The sequence below is a fragment of the Schistocerca nitens genome, chromosome 1 (genome assembly GCF_023898315.1).
Source record: "Schistocerca nitens isolate TAMUIC-IGC-003100 chromosome 1, iqSchNite1.1, whole genome shotgun sequence".
Taxonomy (NCBI): domain Eukaryota; kingdom Metazoa; phylum Arthropoda; class Insecta; order Orthoptera; family Acrididae; genus Schistocerca; species Schistocerca nitens.
Genome location: NC_064614.1, coordinates 1,126,382,638 through 1,126,402,597, shown reverse-complemented (window position 1 = coordinate 1,126,402,597; position 19,960 = coordinate 1,126,382,638). Strand labels below are relative to the sequence as shown.

Sequence of the window (19,960 nt, the reverse complement as noted above, 5' to 3'; positions counted from 1 at the left end):
AGCAGAGTGTGCGCTGATTTGAAACTCACCGGCAGATTAAAACTGTGTACCGCACCGGGACTCGACCTCGGGACCTTGGCCTTTCACAGGCAAGTGTTCTACTGATGAGCTATCCAAGCAGGTCTCTCAACCCTCCCCCACAGCTTTTCCGCCACTAGCTCTTGTCCTATCCTCCAAACTTCATAGGAGTCTTTCAGCATACCTTGCTAGACTGGCACTACTGGAAGAAAAGACACTGCGGAAGTATGGAAGATAGGAGACGAGGTACTGGCGGAAGTAAAGCTGCGAGGCCGGCTCGTGAGTCGTGCTTGAGTCGGTAAGGCACCTGCCCGGCCACAGAATCGAGTTCAGGTCCGGTTTTAATCTGCCACAAAATTTCAGATCGAATCATTGTGCATCATAAAAAAGGCAGCTGCACGGAGCGCTTTAAACAATTCATAATTTGAGGGAGAAGACATCGAATTAAGCATTCACTTGATTTATTGCCTAACGGATGCTTTCTGTTTTCGTGTGGCAAGCAAAACAATGCGCACAGAGATTTTCGTTACCTCAAATCGTTTTTCTGAGGTATCGACAGCAGAGAGGAGAAAACGATTCCCTAATTAGTTCGAGCACAAGCGAATACGAATAAATATTTGAAGCGCCCTACATACCGAGCGAAGGTTCGCAGCGGCCCGTCCGTGCGATCTTCCAGAGAATCGTTTTAAATTCCGACGCAATGTGATGTACCATATGCGATATGTAGCAATAGGGGTGCTTTGTCTAGTTATTAAGCATAGTTATGGTTTTGATTGACATGTGACACAAAATACATCATCCGATTTTGCCGTGATTAGCATTTTTAAGCTTGTGCAGTAGAAGTAGAACTGACAGTAGTTTCACAGTAATAGTCTCGATACATTGGGCTCCATCTGGTAATTCTGAGTTACTTATGAAATAACTACACGCATTATTAACGTTTTTAACTTCTAAACAGAATGACGTACCACAATATTAAGTGGACGTAACTTAAATGTTCAAGGCAAATCAATTATACAGTTGTACTAAAGTCACTTACATCGAGCAGCCTAACTCAGCCCCATACAATTTATATCTATTGTTATGGTAATCAGTAGCGCTGCTACTGATAATATTTCTGACAACACATTGAGATTTAAAAAACAAATTGTGTAAACACATGTAGTTAAACTATAAAACAAATGAACAAAAATAAATGTAAGACTAACAAACGAAAAATGAATGTTATTAACACTCTGTAAAGATATAACCAATCCACTTGAGCGTGAGTGAAAAATGTAATACATTCTGCAAAATAACCTGCAGTTCGCATACTGGTTCAAATTGCTTGGCGAATCGCGTGTATTGCACGACATCGCTTGCTACGAATCGCTGCGATCCATCGCTCATATGTGCAGCCTTTTAGGCGAATACTTCGGGAAACACTAAATCGATTTGTACAAAAAAAATTTCCATTCTCTTTGTACAATCTTAGAATGGCGGCACACTAGCATCCATCGTAGTGACAGGCGTGCTCTTCCCCTAACGCTGCAATCACAGTGAGACCGAAAATGGTAGTGAGACGCCATCGCCATAGGTCGTCAGATGACATCGGCCGACAGCTTGGGCACGGTGCGTCCGATCTCCTTCGTCCTGCTTCGCTTCTGTGCTTGGAGACTAGTGCTGCACTGGGGCGTTAGCTATTTAAAATACGCCGAATGCATGTAAATGAGCTGTATCAGTCTCGAAAAGAACGTCATTGGAATTACCACACAAGTTTTACGACTATTTGAGATGAAGGGAAAAACGCCAGGCCACAAAAGTTCAAAACGCTTTAACTTACAACAACACAACACATCACATTAAGGATCTCTGCAAAACTTGTGAGTACAGTTTATTACGCTACAGTGGTAGGACGTGGGAATTCGGTGTATAAAGTTGTTGCCAATGAGGTTGTGAGGACATAATGATTAATTTGCATGGTGAAACTAGATAATGTTGCCGGCTGGTGTGGCCGAGCGGTTCTAGGCGCTTCAGTCTAGAACCGCGCGACCGCCACGGTCGCAGATTCGAATCCTGCCTCGGGCATGGATGTGTGTGATGTCCATAGGTTAGTTAGGTTTGGCTCTGAGCACTATGGGACATAGCTTCCCAGGTCATCAGTCCCCTAGAACTCAGAACTACTTAAACCTAACTATCCTAAGGACATCACACACATCCATGCCCGAGGCAGGATTCGAACCTGCGACCGTAGCGGTCGCGCAGTTAGGTCTAAGTAGTTCTAAGTTATAGGGGCTGATGACCTCAGATGTTAAGTCCCATAGTGCTCAGAGCAATTTTTTAGATAATGTTACTATTATATGATGCATGGCTAAAATTTGCGTGTGAGTAAGCAGGTATCATTCAGTTAATGAAAGGCAGATTTGTAGTTTCACAGCAACTCACTTTATTCTAATAATGGTAAAAATTAATGTATTAGTAGAAGTATGCTCCAAAAATTAAATTCTAGTACTGGAAACGTCAATGCTGTTTAACATTTTCCCAGCGGATTTGAGAAAGGAAGTAAAAAGGTTTCATGTTTCGTAGTAGCTGGAGTGCAAGACTGAAAATATTAGCTTTTAATTAGTGTTTACGACATCGGAAGTAGCATCTAGCAGACCACACACAAACTTTCAACTTGTACTTTTCAAAATTTGGTGTTGTTGTTGTGGTCTTCAGTCCAGAGACTGCTGTGATGCAGCTCTCCGTGCTACTCTATCCTGTGCAAGCTGCTTCATCTCCCAGTAAGTACTGCAACCTACATCCTTCTGAATCTGCTTAGAGTATTCATCTCTTGGTCTCCCTCTACGATTTTTAGCCTCCAAACTGCCCTCCAATACTAAATTGGTGATCCCTTGATGCCTCAGAATATGTCCTACCAACCGATCCCTTCTTCTAGTCAAGTTGTGCCACAAACTCCTCTTCTCTCCAATTCTGTTCAATACCTCCTCATTAGTTATGTGATCTACCCATCTAATCTTCAGCATTCTTCTGTAGCACCACATTTCGAAAACTTCTATTCTCTTCTTGTCCAAACTATTTATCGTCCATGTTTCACTTCCATACATGGCTACACTCCATACAAATACTTTCAGAAACGACTTCCTGACACTTAAATCTATACTCGATGTTAACAAATTTCTCTTCTTCAGAAACGCTTTCCTTGCCATTGCCAGTCTACATTTTATATCCCCTCTACTTCGACCATCATCAGTTATTTTGCACCCCAAATAGAAAAATACCTTTACTACTTTAAGTGTCTCATTTTCTCTTCTAATTCCCTCAGCATCACCCGATTTAATTCGACTACATTCCATTATCCTCGTTTTGTTTTTGTTGATGTTCATCTTATACCCTCTTTTCAAGACACTGTCCATTCCGTTCAACTGCTCTTCCATGTCCTTTGCTGTCTCTGACAGAATTACAATGTCATCGGCAAACTTCAAAGTTTTTATTTCTTCTCCATGGATTTTAACACCTACTCCGAATTTTTCTTTTATTTCCTTTACTGCTTGCTCAATATGCAGATTGAATAACATTGGGGAGAGGCTACAACCCTGTCTCACTCCCTTCCCAACCGCTGCTTCCCTTTCATGCCCCTCGACTCTTATAAGTGCGGGGGGGGGGGGGGGGGGGGTTGGGTTGCTTGGAGAAAGAGACCAAACTCTTATAAGTGCCATCTGGTTTCTGTACAAATTGTAAATAGCCTTTCGCTCCCTGTGTTTTACCCCTGCCACCTTCAGAATTTGAAAGAGAGTATTCCAATCAACATTGTCAAAGCTTTCTCTATCTACAAATGCTATAAACGTAGGTTTGCCTTTCCTTAATCTTTCTTCTAAGATAAGTCGTAGGGTCAGTAGTGCCTCACGTGTTCCAATATTTCTACGAAATCCGAACTGATCTTCCCCGAGGTCGGCTTCTACCAGTTTTTCCATTCGTCCGTAAAGAATTCAGGTTAGTATTTTGCAGCCGTGACTTATTAAACTGATAGTTCGGTAATTTTCACATCTGTCAACACCTGCTTTCTTTGGGATTGGGATTATTATATTCTTCTTGAAGTCTGTGGGTATTTCGCCTGTCTCATACATCTTGCTCACCAGATGGTAGAGTTTTGTCAGGACTGGCTCTCTCAAGGCTGTCAGTAGTTCTAATGGAATGTTGTCCACTTCCGGGGCCTTGTTTCGACTTAGGTCTTTCAGTGCTCTGTCAAACTATTCACGCAGTATCATATCTCCCATTTCATCTTCATCTACATCCTCTTCCATTTCCATAATATTGCCCTGAAGTACATCGCCCTTTTATAGACACTCTATATACTCCTCCCACCTTTCTGCTTTCCCTTCTTTGCTTAGGACTGGGTTTCCATCTGAGCTGTTGATATTCATGCAAGTGGTTCTCTTTTCTCCAAAGGTCTCTTTCATTCTCCTGTAGGCAATGTCTATCTTACCCCTAGTGAGATAAACCTCTACATCCTTACATTTGTCCTCTTAGCATTCCTGATTAGCCATTTTGCACTTCCTGTCGATCTCATATTTGAGACGTTTGTATTCCTTTTTGCCTGCTTCATTTACTGCATTTTTATATTTTCTTCTTTCATCAATTAAATTCAATATTTTTTCTGTCACCCAAAGATTTCTACTAGCCCTCGTCTTTTTACCTACTTGATCCTCTTGCTGCCTTCACTACTTCATCCCTCAAAGCTACCCATTCTTCTTCTACTGCATTCTTTTCCCCATTCTTGTCAATTCTTCCCTTACGCTCTCCCTGAAACTCTGTACAACTTCTGGTTTAGTCAGTTTGTCCAGGTCCCATCTCTTTAAATTCCCATCTTTTTGCAGTTTTTTCAGTTTTAATCTACAGTTCATAACCAATCGACTGTGGCCAGAGTCCACATCTGCCCCTGGAAATGGTAAGACAGAGATTTAGGAACTAGGTTTTAAATTTAAAACCTAGTTCCTAAATCTCTGTCTTACCATTATATAATATATCTGAAACCTGTCAGTATCTCCAGGCTTCTTCCATGTATACAGGCTTCTTCCATGTATACAATCTTCTTTTACGATTCTTGAACCAAGTGTTAGCTATGATTAAGTTATGCTCTGTGCAAAATTCTACCAGACGCCTTCCTCTTTCATTTCTTCGCCCCAATCCATATTCACCTACTACGTTTCCTTCTGTTCCTTTTCCTACTATCGAATTCCAGTCACCCATGACTATTAAATTTTCGTCTCCCTATCTGAATAATTTCTTTTGTCTCATCATATATTTCTTCAATTTCTTCGTCATCTGCAGAGCTAGTTGGCATATAAACTTGTACTACTGTAGTAGGCGTGGGCTTCGTGTCTGTCTTAGCCACAATAATGCGTTCACTATGCTGTTTGTAGTAGCTTACCCGTACTCCTATTTTTTTATTCATCATTAAACCTACTCCTGCATTACCCCTATTTGATTTTGTATTTATAACCCTGTATTCACCTGACCAAAAGTCTTGTTCCTCCTGCCACCGAACTTCACTAATTCCCACTATATCTAACTTTAACCTATCCATTTCCCTTTTTAAATTTTCTAACCTACCTGCCCGATTATAGGATCTGACATTCCACGCTCCGATCCGTAGAATGCCAGTTTTCTTTCTCCTGATAACGATGTCCTCTTGAGTAGTCCCCGCCCGGAGATCCGAATGGGGGACTATTTTACGTCCGGAATATTTTACTCAAGAGGACGCCATCTTCATTTAACCATACAGTAAAGCTGCATGCCCTCGGGAAAAATTACAGCTGTAGTTTCCCCTTGCTTTCAGCCGTTTGAAATACCAGCACAGCAAGGCCGTTTTGGTTAGTGTTACAAGGCCTGATCAGTCAATCATCCAGACTGGTGCCCCTGCAACTACTGAAAAGGCTGCTGCCCCTCTTCAGGAACCACACGTTTGTCTGGCCTCTCAACAGATACCCCTCCGTTGTGGTTGCACCTACGGTACGGCTATCTGCATCGTTGAGGCACGCAAGCCTCCTCACCAACGACAAGGTCTATGGTTCATGGGGGTGGGGGGTCAAAATTTGGTATAGGCCTAAATACTGGAAAGATGCACTCGCGAATGTCGTGTGTCGAAGTGTCTCTTCTTGTTTTACTTGAGCCAGAGCTACACCTTTAACGTGACTATCTTTTTTTCTTAATAGAGCTCGAACCACACTTCTCGAAATTAGCCTCCTTCATCCTAAGTGTTTCAAGTACTGGTTTTCGGCTTTAAATACTCGAGATTTCGTGGTGGCACTGAAAAGTAACACCGTTTTGCCGAATTTATTTGAAGTTTGAGCAGACATACATGGGTTACTCTTCAGTGACCAGTCATTCAGTATGTATGTGAAAGACAAACAAACTTTATTGCGTACAACAGACTCTGAACACCTAAAACACTGAAGTGGGAACACATACACCTCATTTGCAAAAGACCTCATCTAACAGAAACAAACTTACCACACAATTGGCATCCAAAACACGAATAAGCAGTAATAATACTGAACTTTGAAGGTTACAGGATTTATAAAGGCAGTCAAAATAGGTAAGAACATGCCTGTACTTGACACAGCTTTTGTTGTTCGTAAGAAGGTTGTCAGTTCAATCGTGGAGTTTTTCAGTCCTTCTGAGAGACTTTCTATCCTAACCCTCAGTTGTGGTAACAAAGGATAAACACTGATTAATGCGCATGCACCAGTCAATGAAGACAACAGACGTAAGCCCGAGAAAGTTGAACAGTTATGGCACCTTCTTGAAGGGCAGTTACATAAAATATCATCTAAGAACATAAAGATCCTACTTGGTGTATCGCTCAGCGGGGAATAGAACCGCAATTCAGATCAACAATTGGAAGTATGCTGCTCGTAGGATGACTAACAGAAATGATACAAGACTCGTCAATCTGTATCGATCCTTGAGTCTCCAGATAATGTCAACATTTTACAAAAACAAGCCAAGTAAACAAAAGACTTGGCGATCAGCAGGCAATATGTGTGGAAACAGATTGATCATGTAGCAATCTCTACGAGAGCAATTAAGGAAATAATGAATGTTAAAGTACAGAAAGTGCCCAGTTTGACTCTGATCATTACCTCTCCAAGATCAAAATGAATTTCATCACTCTCAATAAGGCCGTGAAGCCCCGAAAAAAATGATTCAAATGGCTCTGAGCACTATAGGACTCAACTACTGTGGTCATCAGTCCCCTAGAACTTAGAACTACTTAAACCTAACTAACCTAAGGACATCACACACATCCATGCCCGAGGCAGGATTCGAACCTGCGACCGTAGCAGTCGCACGGTTCCGGACTGCGCGCCTAGAACCGCGAGACCACCGCGGCCGGCGTGAAGCCCCGAAATAAAATTCATAAATATGACGTTGCGAAGCTCAAAATCAATCAAAACGCGTTGGAACAATACCACCAGCAACTGACATTTGAATCTCATAAATGGACGGACATAGCCTCCGAGATCGAACAGGCAGCTAATACAGTTAAAAACAGAAAGCATAGATGATAGAATGAGGTTTGTGATGAGGTGGTGCCCAAAGAACAAATGACTGGAAAAAGTGGAACTCGACCAGGAGACCTGAAGATTTTGATGTATTCTGTGAAGTTCGAAAATATGCAGCCAGAACTTTACGAAGGGCTAAGCGATTGAGAAACAGCAGTTAGAACAGATCGATCAGGATTTGCGGAGAAACAATGCCAGAGACTTCTATCAGACGTTCAAGTCGAATTTGAAAGGATACCAAGCCCCTAGTCTTTGTTTTAGAGACGAAAATAGAAAGCTAGGTCTGACCAAGAAAGGAAACTGCACGATCGTGTCTCGTTATTTTGAAAACCTACTCAACTGTGATTAACCGAGAGAAAGATTCCCTGAATGTGCCCCGATCCAGAAACTACCCAACTCATCTCCACCTGGTAAAGAGAGATCAAAGAGATCATCAACAACCTTAAGAATAACAAGGCAGCTGGAGAGGATTCTGTAGTGGCGGAACTACTGAAGCTGGCAAATAATTAAACTCTAGATGTACTAGTCCAACTTTTTGAGGAGATTTGGAGAACTGGGATGATAACAACAGAATGGCAGTCACCTTTAATCCAACCACTACACAAAAAGAGGCGATAAAAAGAATGTCAATAACTATAGGGACGTCTCATTAGTATTTGTTGCACATAAGATATTCTCCAAAGCAATACAGAACACAATAGGTCATCTTGAACAACTGATTGGGAAATATCAAGCTGATTTTCGAAATGGCCGTTCTTGCTCAGAACAGATCTTTAACCTGAAGATCATCATCAGGAAAAAAAAAAAACTGGAGGAAATAACTACGTGGTCGTGTTTGTTGATTTTCAGAAGGCATATGACTCCATCGATCGAGAGGCATTAATGAATATTTTGGAAGAATGTGGTGTGGATAATACATCAAGAAAGCTGATCAAACAAACTGTTACTAATACAGTGTCAAAAATAAAATTTATGGGTAAGATTTCAGAACCCTTTACAATGAGCACGGGCGTATGACAAGGAGATGCACTATCCCCACTCCTTTTTCATTCGAGAGTGGAGAAAGTTGTTAGCCCAAGAAGAAACAAATTAAGAGCGGTTCAGACTTGGTCCTAAGAACAAAGGGGTGTACATTGACTGCTTAGCCTTTGCGGATGACCTGGTCTTTTTTGCTAACAACGGAGTCAGCAGTCAACAAGATCAATAGGCTGTCAGAAATTGCTGAAAAAGTTGGACTCTAGATCTGTACCCAAAAGACAAAATGTATGACGAGCATCTGTGATGGAGCTGAATGGATGATCACCAATCTGGGAAAAATCGGACGAGTTACAAATTTCAGGTATCTCGGTGAAGTTATCCAGGAGAATGGATTAGAAGAAGAAGCAATTAACGTCAAGATGAGGAAGTTAGACCAGGCTTACCAACTGACAAATAATACCCATAACAAAAAATCTATGAGTATAGGGGCCAAGTTCCTATATTATAATACAGTCGTAAAATCTGAGGCCTTATGTGCGTCCGAAACTTAGACTATGAATAGACAAGGTCAAGTTGAGCGGCTGGAAAAGCGAGAGCGTAGGATATTAAGGAAAATCCTAGGTAATAGATGGGTTGATGGACAATGGCGAATGAGAGCAAATGAGGACTTGTACAGCAAGACAGAACCTATCACAGCATCCGTTAAGAAGAGACGATTGTTATTTTACGGTTATCTCATGAGGATGGACGGTGACCGACTAACGGAAAGAATATGGGGTTTCATCCAATCTAAGGAAACAAGGCCGAGATGATTCGAAGAATGTGAAAAAGTTCTTAGGCAGATTGATATCTCAGAGAGAAATTCCTGACAGGAACAAATTTAGAAGATTGGTGAACAACTACCAAGGTTTTAAAATGGCATCAACGTCCAAAAGACGGAGAGGACCTTTGTCCGAAGAGCATAAACAGGCACTTCTTCGTGGGCTTAGAAGATACTGGCAGGAAATCAATGCTGGAACAAAAACAAGACCAAGACACTAAAATGAAATTGGTTGTTACCACACAGTCCATAGAGGCTCAACACGAAAAATATAGCAATAATTTATAGACAGCTGATGTCCACCTACCACAACCCTAAAAACATCCACTGCAGTGACTTTAAGCATACTATACGTCATCCTTCTCACTTGAACAAATTATTTTGTAAGGTTATAATTTACATCTAAAATTTCCGATAAATATTTTGCCTACTTTGCTTGCCATTAAACCTATGATTTCAGTCCAGATTTCGAACAATATCCCGCTTATAATGGTTGCATCCTCAGGACGCCACATACTACTATGCCACATACTGACTGAACTTACCAGTTTTTCACAGGCCATGTTTCGTTTCGTATCGGTCGATATGTCCGAAGAAAACAAACTGATTTGAATTTCACCGATTGTCGTCCAAAATCTCTGCGTTCGGACGATGACATCGGCTACATTGTGACCGCGCATGTAGTGGCGTACTGGTTTGAGAAGACGGCAGTCTTCGGCCGATGTCTGTGCCATTGTGACCGCACCCTAATGCAGCAGGTGGTTCCACTTTCATTGCAACACGCGCCTCCCGCACCATTTAGTGGTGGCGTTCAATTAGTCGTGCTTGCCTTACCTGTCCACGCGGCCGCACGTTGCTCCAGAGCGACGCGTTGTTGTTTCCTATTGTGGTCTCCACTGCGACGAGCCCGGAGGACAGAACGTAGAAGTCGTCGACGGAGCCGATGACTCCCGGGTACGACGAGAAGACGGCGACGTGCCCTGGAACTGGCGCTCCTTGGGCGCGTCCCGTCTCGCGTACCGGCAGAACCACCTTCTTCTGCACGCGCAGCATCGTGTTGTACCTGTGAAGGCGACGTCTGTCTCTACAAGCTCGTCGGACAAAATATTAGTCACTCGCTTACAAGAATGCGCTGGTAGCTTTGGAACGCTCTAAATGGTGTACTAGAGCGTGCGGAAATATGCCTCCGAATTTTTAATTCTGTTCACAATATCGGTTGAGGTATTACGTGTCATGAATATTACTCGGTCGAATTTACCGCTTCGGTGGCAAATTGCAATCCTCTACCGCTAGAGGGCTCCGCGTTGTAGCGTGTAAGTTGAAGGTGTGCGACGTAACTATGTCAGTGCGTGAAGAAACAGCGTGTTGTAATCGAGTTCGTCCAGACATGGAGCACCTCCTCCTTCAGTATGACGATGCCATACCACACACAACCGCTTCGACCTCTGCAACAATCCGATGTCTTGTGTTCACTGTCACTCGTCATCCTCCATAGAGCCCCGACTTGGCCCCATCCGATTTTCATTTGTTTCCAATATTTAAAGAACACCTTCGAGGACTTCACTTTGATAGCGATGAGGCATGCAAGAAGACGTGAGGTTGTGGCTCTGTTAATGATGCCTAACGTTCTACACTGATGGTATCAAACTAGGCTCTCATTGGGAGAAATCTGTTCGTCGCCAGAAATAAATACGTAAATATAAACAATAAATATGTGGGACAAATTCACAGCAAAGCTCTCAGAGGCCTTTAGGATTGAAACCGGAGTGAGAAAGGGAAACTGACTTTCCCATTTGCATTCTCAGGCGATATTGTGGTATTGTAGAAACCAGTAGAAGATGCGGTTAACGAAACCACGTATCTCAAGAAACAAGCGACAGAAGCAGGCCTACAGATATCAATGAGAGGACGTAATATATGACAAACCTCTAGGTAGCTTCTAGATGAATAACAGAAGGACGGAAAATTCAGACTTACTCTCCTGGCTCCACAAACCGCAGTCGGTTTTTGGACTCGTCAAGTAGCCTATCCACAGTAATCTGTATTCTCTATCTTGTTTCCTTACTCCCAGTACCTGGAGATCCTTGGCAACTTGGTCTCTCCATCTCATTTTCAGCCTTCCTAGAGGTCTTCGTCCATCCGGTTTATTCTCTGAGACTTCTCTCAGTAATTTCTCTGCCTCGTGATGACTGGGTGTTGAGCTCCTTGTTCTTTCTTCTTCGCGATTCTCCTCCCTCATACATTGGCCCAAATATCTTTCGCAAGGTTTTATTTTCAGCGTGTATTTATCTATTCTCCATATTTCTGCCCCATATAGCAATATGGATTTGATTATGGTTTTATATATTCTTACTTTGGTTCCTCTTGAAAAAATTTTAGATGACACTTTGTTGATTGAGTATGATGCTCTGTCCGGGCAGGAAGGAGCGCCTGGTCCCTGGCACGAATCCACGCGGCGGATTTGTGTCGAGGTCCGATGACCGGCCAGTCTGTGGATGGTTTTTAGGCGGTTTTCCATCTACCTCGGCGAATGCGGGGTGGTTCCCCTTATTCCGCCTCAGTTACACTATGTCGGCGATTGCTGCGCAAACAAGTTCTCCACGTACGCGTACACCACCACTACTCTAGCACGCAAACATAGGGGTTACACTCGTCTGGTGTGAGACGTTCCGTGGGGGGTCCACCGGGGGCCGAACCGCACAATAAGCCTGGGTTCGGTGTGGGGCGGCGGAGGGGTGAAGTGGTCTGCGGTAGTCGTCGTGGGGTTGTGGACCACTGCGGCTGCGGCGGGGACGGAGCCTCTCCGTCGTTTCTAGGTCTCCGCTTAACATACAATATAATACAATGATGCTCTGGGTGCGGCTTTGATCGTCGCATGTATTTCTTGCTTCTCGCCGTTTTTGTGGTTTACTACTAACTCAGATATTTAAACTCATCTACTCCACAGATGTGATAATCGATCTGCAGAGTTTCCCGTTTTTTTGTTCTGTAATTTCTTTCTACCATCGTGAATTTTGTTTTCTTATCCTTTACTTCTAATCCAACTTCCTTTGTTTTTTCAGAGTATTACTGCCAGTATTTTAAGGACATCCGTATTTTCCGTGATTAGTGCTATGTCACCTGTAAAGGCCAATACATGTACTTTCGTTGCTATTTTAATTCCCTCTTCTGCTACACTTGCTGCATCCAGCGCGTACCTATTTTGAGTGCAGCGTGACCGCAATTTCTGTTCTCATGTAAAGGCTGGGAACCACTAGAGGCCGTTCAAAACCATTCGACGAAATTTGAACGTGACCCGAAACAGCAAAGGCTGATCATCCTTTTTCAGCTCTCCTATTTTGCTTTCTGCTGCAAAATGATTACAGAGGAACAACATTGACACTTGGATAAAAAAAAGCAGGTAAGGATCCTCTAAGACTGTCCAGTTTGCTAAAATCCTCGGTGACACCCACACACTTTTACACAAATTTTAAAAATGGATATAGAGGAACAACTCGTGCAGTATTCCTAGGCAACTGCAGGCAGGCAACCCGTGACACTCCTGTTCCAGTTGCCTGCCTGAAGGCGCCTAGGACAACACAGCTTCTCTCTGTAAAGGCATATTTTTAAAATTCTCAATAAATGTGGGCGGGAGCAATCTAGGGGTGTTGCTGAACTGGGAGGTTTCAGAGAGACCTTTGCCGTTTTATTCACGCATGTGTCTATATCACACCCCTTTATCATCACTTCACAGGACAATGCGAACAGGAGGGCTGCAAAAGCCTTTCCTGCTTCGGATCACATCCTTATTTCGTCGAATGATTTGAACGGTCCCTAGTGGTTCCAAGACATCAAAAATCGTGGTCGCGCTGCATTCCGAAGTGTGAGATCATGTTCAGTGGGGATACAGCCCCACAATAAACTTAGAGAGGGGTAAGACGTCCAGGGGTGTGAGCAGTGTCATAGGTTGTCAACGACGTCGTCCTATAGCTCTCCACACTGATAACTGCCGTTTCCGACCGCGAAATGTGTGGGAATCACCTCCCCAAGAAAAGGGGTACTTTCATTCACGCTCTTTTTTGCCACCACCTGAGGCCGTTTCGTGTAGATTCTGAGCGTCAGGATGTCTAAAATCTTTTCCTCGGCCACAATAAAAGAACAGCGTGATTTCAAAGCCGCGTTTCGCATTTCTGACCTCCATCCAGTGCCGCACTAAGAAGGGGGCGGTGGAGGGGCGAGACCATCCCCGGCTTCTGCTCATGGGGGGCCCCCATATCTCAAGACCCTCGAGATTTGAGGTCCCCAGGACCAGACCATTTTTTATCAAATCCCAAACAAAGCCAAACTACGTTCAGAAAATAAGAGGCAGTTTGGAGTTCGAGGCCCCTTAAGTATGCAAAATTTAAACATAGGAGCCTACTTACCTATTATCAGGCCATGGCATTTGTCAGTGGGTGTTTTCACAATTTTTTGAATTTTTGTAAAACGTTATACGAAGCGTATGAAGTGTAGAATGAAAACCAGTTGTCTGCTAGGTGCAATTATTCTACACGATACGCTTCTTGATGCCTACCCCATCTGCACAGTTTTATTATAAATACAGTATTTAAATACGCGCGTAAATGCAGTGAAGAGCTTACCAGTGACTTTTAACTTACATATTACATTCTAAAAATTGCTTTTTAATGGTTATACACAATTATGTACTTTATTCTATGAATACGAAAATGTAACTAGATGAAGCAGAGGATATGTCAAAAGTATTCAACAGCAGCTTCAAAATGTGAGCCGCACATTACGTTGCGCAGGGCTGAAGGTCAGGCCGCGCCAGTGTTAGGAACACGTGGAAGAGTACAACGAAAAATTCTGGAAGTCAGTCCAAAAGCTCTGTTCAATACATGTGCTAATCAGTCTTTAAATCTTTGTGAAGTTCATGCATTCTCATGCGGTCCCTGTAGAGTGAACTGCTCTAGAACAGTAGATGAGTCATTTCATTCTTCTCGTCTTCTTCGTATAGGTGGGAATTAATTGTAGTAAAAACAGGGAAAGGTTTGAAACTATTGTCTGATACTCCCTGGAGTGCTTATTACAATTCAGTTCAAGTCATAAAAGGTAACATGGAAACAGGTGTGAGCTCTTTGGAATCTATGTAAGATCCATCCAAGGCAAACCTTGTTATTAGATCTGCAGCAAGCTTGCTCCTTCCAGCTAAATGTGATTTTTCGTTTTTGATCTGCATCTGCTTTTTGCTCACGTTACTGAAGGAAATTAATTTAGTCCAACAGTCTCTAGACTTTCGATAAAGAACACACCAAATTAAAAATGCTGAATAAAATTTTAGTGATGGAACGAACTACAATAATTTTGGATAGTGCTGTTATTTTTAACGTCAAAAATGAAGTGATATGGACATTAACACCGACCAACGAGAAAGAATGAGGGTAAATAAAATAACGCCGGGTGCACTAGCTCATGACGCTGGATTATCGATGCAGGATGATGTTCGTCGATCAATGTTTGAATGCGTAGACCGATTTATACGAGAATTTTTACAAAGATACACGACCACGAAGGAAATCAAAATTTTCCAAGTTGTTGGAAGACAATTAACGCTTGAAACTTCCGATGGTGATTTGCCGTAGCACTGGAGAATCTGGTAGAAATTTACGATGAGTTTGATAAGGAGCAGGTGCTCCAAAAATAGTGTCATAGCCATACCGATACGAGTGTTGACATTGCTGTTAGATGGACAACAAACGACATCCTTCAGTTAATTATTAAATTTGGCTTCAGTGAATCACTCCACACCACATAATCAAATTATTTGTGCCTCAGTCACATCTAGCGAGCGTTTTTCTCATCTAAAACTCATAAAAATTATCTTCGCTCTACGATGAATCAAGAACGACCGGCCAGTCTGTCCAGTTCATCAACTGTAAGAAAAGTTTCAAGTGAAATGGATTTCAACGGCGTTATTGTGGAGTTCAGTAAACTAAAGGCACGAAAAGATGTACTATAATATTATCAATAATAACTACTATCTCGTGTTAAGTTTATGACACTAACTTTATATTTTACAAAATTTGTTTCCACACAAATAAAAGATAAAATAAAAATGTCTTGCGATTAGGACCTCCCGTCGGGTAGACCGTTCGCTGGATGCAAATCCTTTGATTTGACGCCACTCCGGCGACTTGCGCGTCGATGGGGATGAAATAATGATGATTAGGATAACACCACACCCAGTCCCTGAGCGGAGAAAATCTCCGACCCAGCCGGGAATCGAACCCGGGCCCAGAGGATTGACATTCTGTCGCGCTTACCACTCAGCTACCGGGGGCGGACAATAAAATGATAATTTTCATATACTGTTCTTTATTATTTCTTTGCACTCCGCCTGATGGTTGCTGTGCTAAACGCTGATTCGTATTCTGTGTTTCTCACCTATATCTTTAAATATGTATATTACACTTACTGGAGCGTGGAGTCGGCAAATTATAAATACATGATTTTTTTCTCAGCCGTTACATCTACATTATCCCTTTTTGACAAAAAAAAGTGCTCTATGCATACACGTATTTCCAAGCAGACGGGGGCCTCATTTAGTATCGCCTTTCCGAGCCTTCGGCAGGCTTCGTCAGCCACCACCTCTATTTCAGAGGCTTCAAAACAAGGCTTGAAACGTGAGCAAGAGGGGATCCAACGATCTTTCCAACGTGTGACACGTCCACGAAAGCGTTGGGCAGATTGTGGTGAAATTTAGTGTCAACGTGACATCATTAACCTACCTTACACGTCACGTGGCCTTTTTGAGCTGTGGCCTTTTTACGCCCGTGTCGACACACTGATATTTTAAGCGTCGGCTAGCCGGAGAGTGACGTCGCAGGGAGCCACGCTTTTGCATCGTTTCAGAGGAAGGTTTTAGGCAACTTTGGGCCACATTTCAAACTTCTACGTCTCAATGGGAGACAATTACGTGGTTCCTAAAAAGTGGTCCTTTAATTCTGTTGCGCAATGTATTTGGGACACAGGCGTACGTCTCCCAAGGATGATTTTTTGCCGAGTGTGCTAATTTGCCAGCAATTCAGTTTTTGGTCCAAAGTGTTTATTCGTCATCAGTTCGACGTTGCTGATTATTTCTTCATTAATACCCATGAACACGCTTAAGAAATTTCCGAAACTTTTCAAATGCGAGGGACAAGTATCCAGCAGCGGGCCTAATGTATCCTTTTCCAAAGTTACGTCGCACGCAGGTGTTTTAGTGTTACAACAAACCATTTTGATCTCTTGACCAGTTGCATTAGAGATCTCTGCCTACCAGACTTCAGCATCTCCTTTCCCCACAATGACAGCGGCGACACATCGCGGCATGGCACACAAGAATACCGGGAACTTTGGAGAACATCCCTTCCCGTGTCATGATCGCCGCCTTCAGCTCCTACAGACTTGTCGGATCTGGGTGCAAGCGACGCACTTATCGCTCTATGGTGTCCCAAACCTTCATCTCCATCTACAGAACCTTCATAATCAGCAATCGGGTGTACAGTGTATGGCGGAGAAACACCCACCCCCTTTCCTGTTGCACTCGAAAATGGAGAGAGGGAAAAATGATTGCCTGTTTGTTCATGGTCATTACACAGGATGAATTTTAGAAGCAGTATAGCCCTTCTGCAGTTTCTTTGCAAATTCTGGATCCAGAAACTTTCTCAATGGCGTTTCGTATGTGAAAATACCCAATAATTTCTATTAACGTTACCTGATCGGAAAACCTATATTGGACATTAATATGCGGTGTGTACATCTTTCGTCTTCATGACGACTTTAACTCTGCTGGGGACACTTTCAGTGAGGTGACAATGTCTGTGGGTGAATGGCAGCCCATTCTTCCTTAGCCGAAATCAGAAAAGGTAAGTGATGTCGGATGCTGGGGTCTGGAGCAAAGTAAACGTTTTAATCAACCTAAAGGTGTTCCGCGGGTTCAGGTCGGCGTTCTAAGCAAGCCAGTCGATTTCAGGAATTTTGTTACCCACAAAGCATCTCCTCACTTATGCTGCTTTATGATATGAGTATGGTCATGCTGATACAGTCATTGTCTCCGAACTGTTCCTCTGCTGCACGCAGTTCATACAGCTGTAAAACGTTCATATCCTCCCGCATTCGACGTTTTCATAAACGCAATACGGGGACCACATCATAACCACGCACCGCCTCCGTTCTTAACTGTTGACACTGCACATGATGGCACATAACGGTCTCCAAGCATTCGCCGAATTCAAGTCCTTCACCGTCTAGAAATTCGCTAATCTCAAACCCTTCCATCGGATTGCCACAGGGTAGAGAGTGATTCACCACTCCAAACTACTTTTTTACGGTCATCCCCTGTTCAGCAGAGCCGCTCTTTACGCCACCTCAAGCTCCTCTGGGCGTTGGCTAAAGAACTGTATTGTTTATGAGGAACTGCTCGACCATTATAGCCCATTCTTTTCAATTCCCAAAGAAACCGCCATTGTGCTGGCTGGTCTCCTGGAGCGATGTGATTTTTTGATTTCTTCCATCGACTTTTTGCAAGCACCCTCCGCAATGCTCGATGGTCCCTGTCCGACAGAACATGTAGTCTGCACGGTCTTTCTTTAGCTCTGGTTGTTCCTTCGCGTTCCCAATTCACAATCCCATCTCCATCAGTTGACTTGAGGAGCTTTATAAATATTCAGAAGTCCCTGATGGGTTTGTTACTCAGGTTCGAAGTCCCTGAGCTCACCTCACCGCCCCATTCTATTGTCACTCCTCCTCCACTGGTACCACAGTACTCCACGCCTCCTTTTATACTGGCGGGCCGGCTCTCGAGACCTCTAGTGGTCTATTCCACATTACATATGGGTACCTGGACACTTTAGATCAGACATTTCGTGGAACGTCAAGTAACACTCTCTAATTGATCAAACCAATGAAAGAAATCTAGCAATATGCACTTCTGAATTGCTTGGGCGTCTTCCTTTATACGACGTGATGGATATCACAGACTTTCCAGAATGAGATTTTCGCCCTGCAGCGGAGTGTGCGCTGATACGAAACTCCATGGTGGCCGAGCGGTTCTGGCGCTACAGTCTGGAACCGCGCGACCGCTACGGTCGCAGGTTCGAATCCTGCCTCGGGCATGGATGTGTGTGTTGTCCTTAGGTTAGTTAGGTTTAACTAGTTCTAAGTTCTAGGGGACTTATGACCTCAGCAGTTGAGTCCCATAGTTCTCAGAGACATTTGAACCATTTTTGAAACTCGCTGTGCAGTGTACGAGAAAGTCATGTCAGTGCATGGCATTTGGATTCGGGGTAAATTGGAGCGAATTTCTATTCTACGCAGTAAATAAGAGTGTTTTAAATGTGGATGAATGCAAATTTATAAAAGGAATTTGTCTGTAATGTTCGGATACACAGTTTATGGTATACTGCTTGACCTACCCATATCGGTTAAATATCTAGCAGTACATTGCGAGCCGGTCGCAATGGCCAAGCGGTTCTAGGCCCTACAGTCTGAACCGCGCGACCGCTACCGTCGCAGATTCGAATCCTGCCTCGGGCGTGGATGTGTGTGGTGTCCTTAGGTTAGTTAGGTTTAAGTAGTTCTAAGTTCTAGGGGACTGATGACCCCAGAAGTTAAGTACGATAGTGCCCAGAGCCATTTGAACCATTTGAAGTACATTGCGAAAAGGCATGAAATGGAACGAGCAAAGTTGCACGAAAGGAGAATGGCACATTATGGTTTTGACTTAGTTACGGCAGTTTAATATCCAGGCGTAACGTTGTGAAAAGACGTGAAAATGAACAAGCACATAAAGTCAATTGCAGGGAAGGCGAGTAGCCGAGTAAGATTTAGTGGGGGATTTCTGTGTGATGTGTAACACGTGAAAGGAAAAGTTCTTGAGAACTTCTAAGAATGTTTGTGATGAAACTTCCTGGCAGATTAAAACTGTGTGCCGGACCGAGACTCGAACTTTGCCTTTTGTGGGCAAATGCTCTACCGACTGAGCTACCCAAGCACGACTCGCGACCCGTCGTCCCAGCTTCAGTTCTGCCAGTACCTCGTCTCCTGCCTTGCAAACTTCACAGAAGCTCTCCTGCGAAGAAGCAAATTAAACAATAGACAACGTTTATTATTGGTTATCACGCAGTAAACTTCCACTGAGCACAGCGTGATTTTCCTTTTAAAGATGGGAAATGATTCTGTAAAATTACATTAATGTGGATGCAAAATTTCATAAGGCGCTTCAGTCCGGAACCGCGCTGCTGCTACAGTCGCAGGTTAGAATCCTGCCTCGGGCATGGATGTGTGTGATGTCCTTAGGTTAGTTAGGTTTAAGCAGTTCTAAGTTCTATGGGGCTGATAACCTCAGATATTAAGTCCCCTAGTGCTCAGAGCCATTTGAAACATTTTTAAACAGGAAATCGAGAAATCGATGGATGATCGTTGGGTGGTTGAAGATCGACAATTTATGCCACGGCCTCCACGTTCTCGTGACCTAACCCCATGCGGTTTTTTTGTGTGGAGTTATGTGGAAGATTCAGTGTTTACGCTTTCCCTGCCAGAACTGCGAGCTACTATCAGCAGTGCTTTGAGCATGCTA

General features: G+C 43.3%; 1 protein-coding gene across 1 annotated transcript in view; it reads right to left on the bottom strand.

Annotated features, from left to right (window-relative positions):
* Positions 1-19,960, bottom strand: part of LOC126199327 (putative phospholipase B-like 2) — a 182,636-nt gene that overhangs the window by 36,092 nt on the left and 126,584 nt on the right. The window contains exon 5 of the mRNA XM_049936175.1: positions 10,198-10,426. Within this exon, the coding sequence (XP_049792132.1) occupies positions 10,198-10,426 (229 nt within the window). The remainder of the gene's footprint in view (positions 1-10,197; positions 10,427-19,960) is intronic.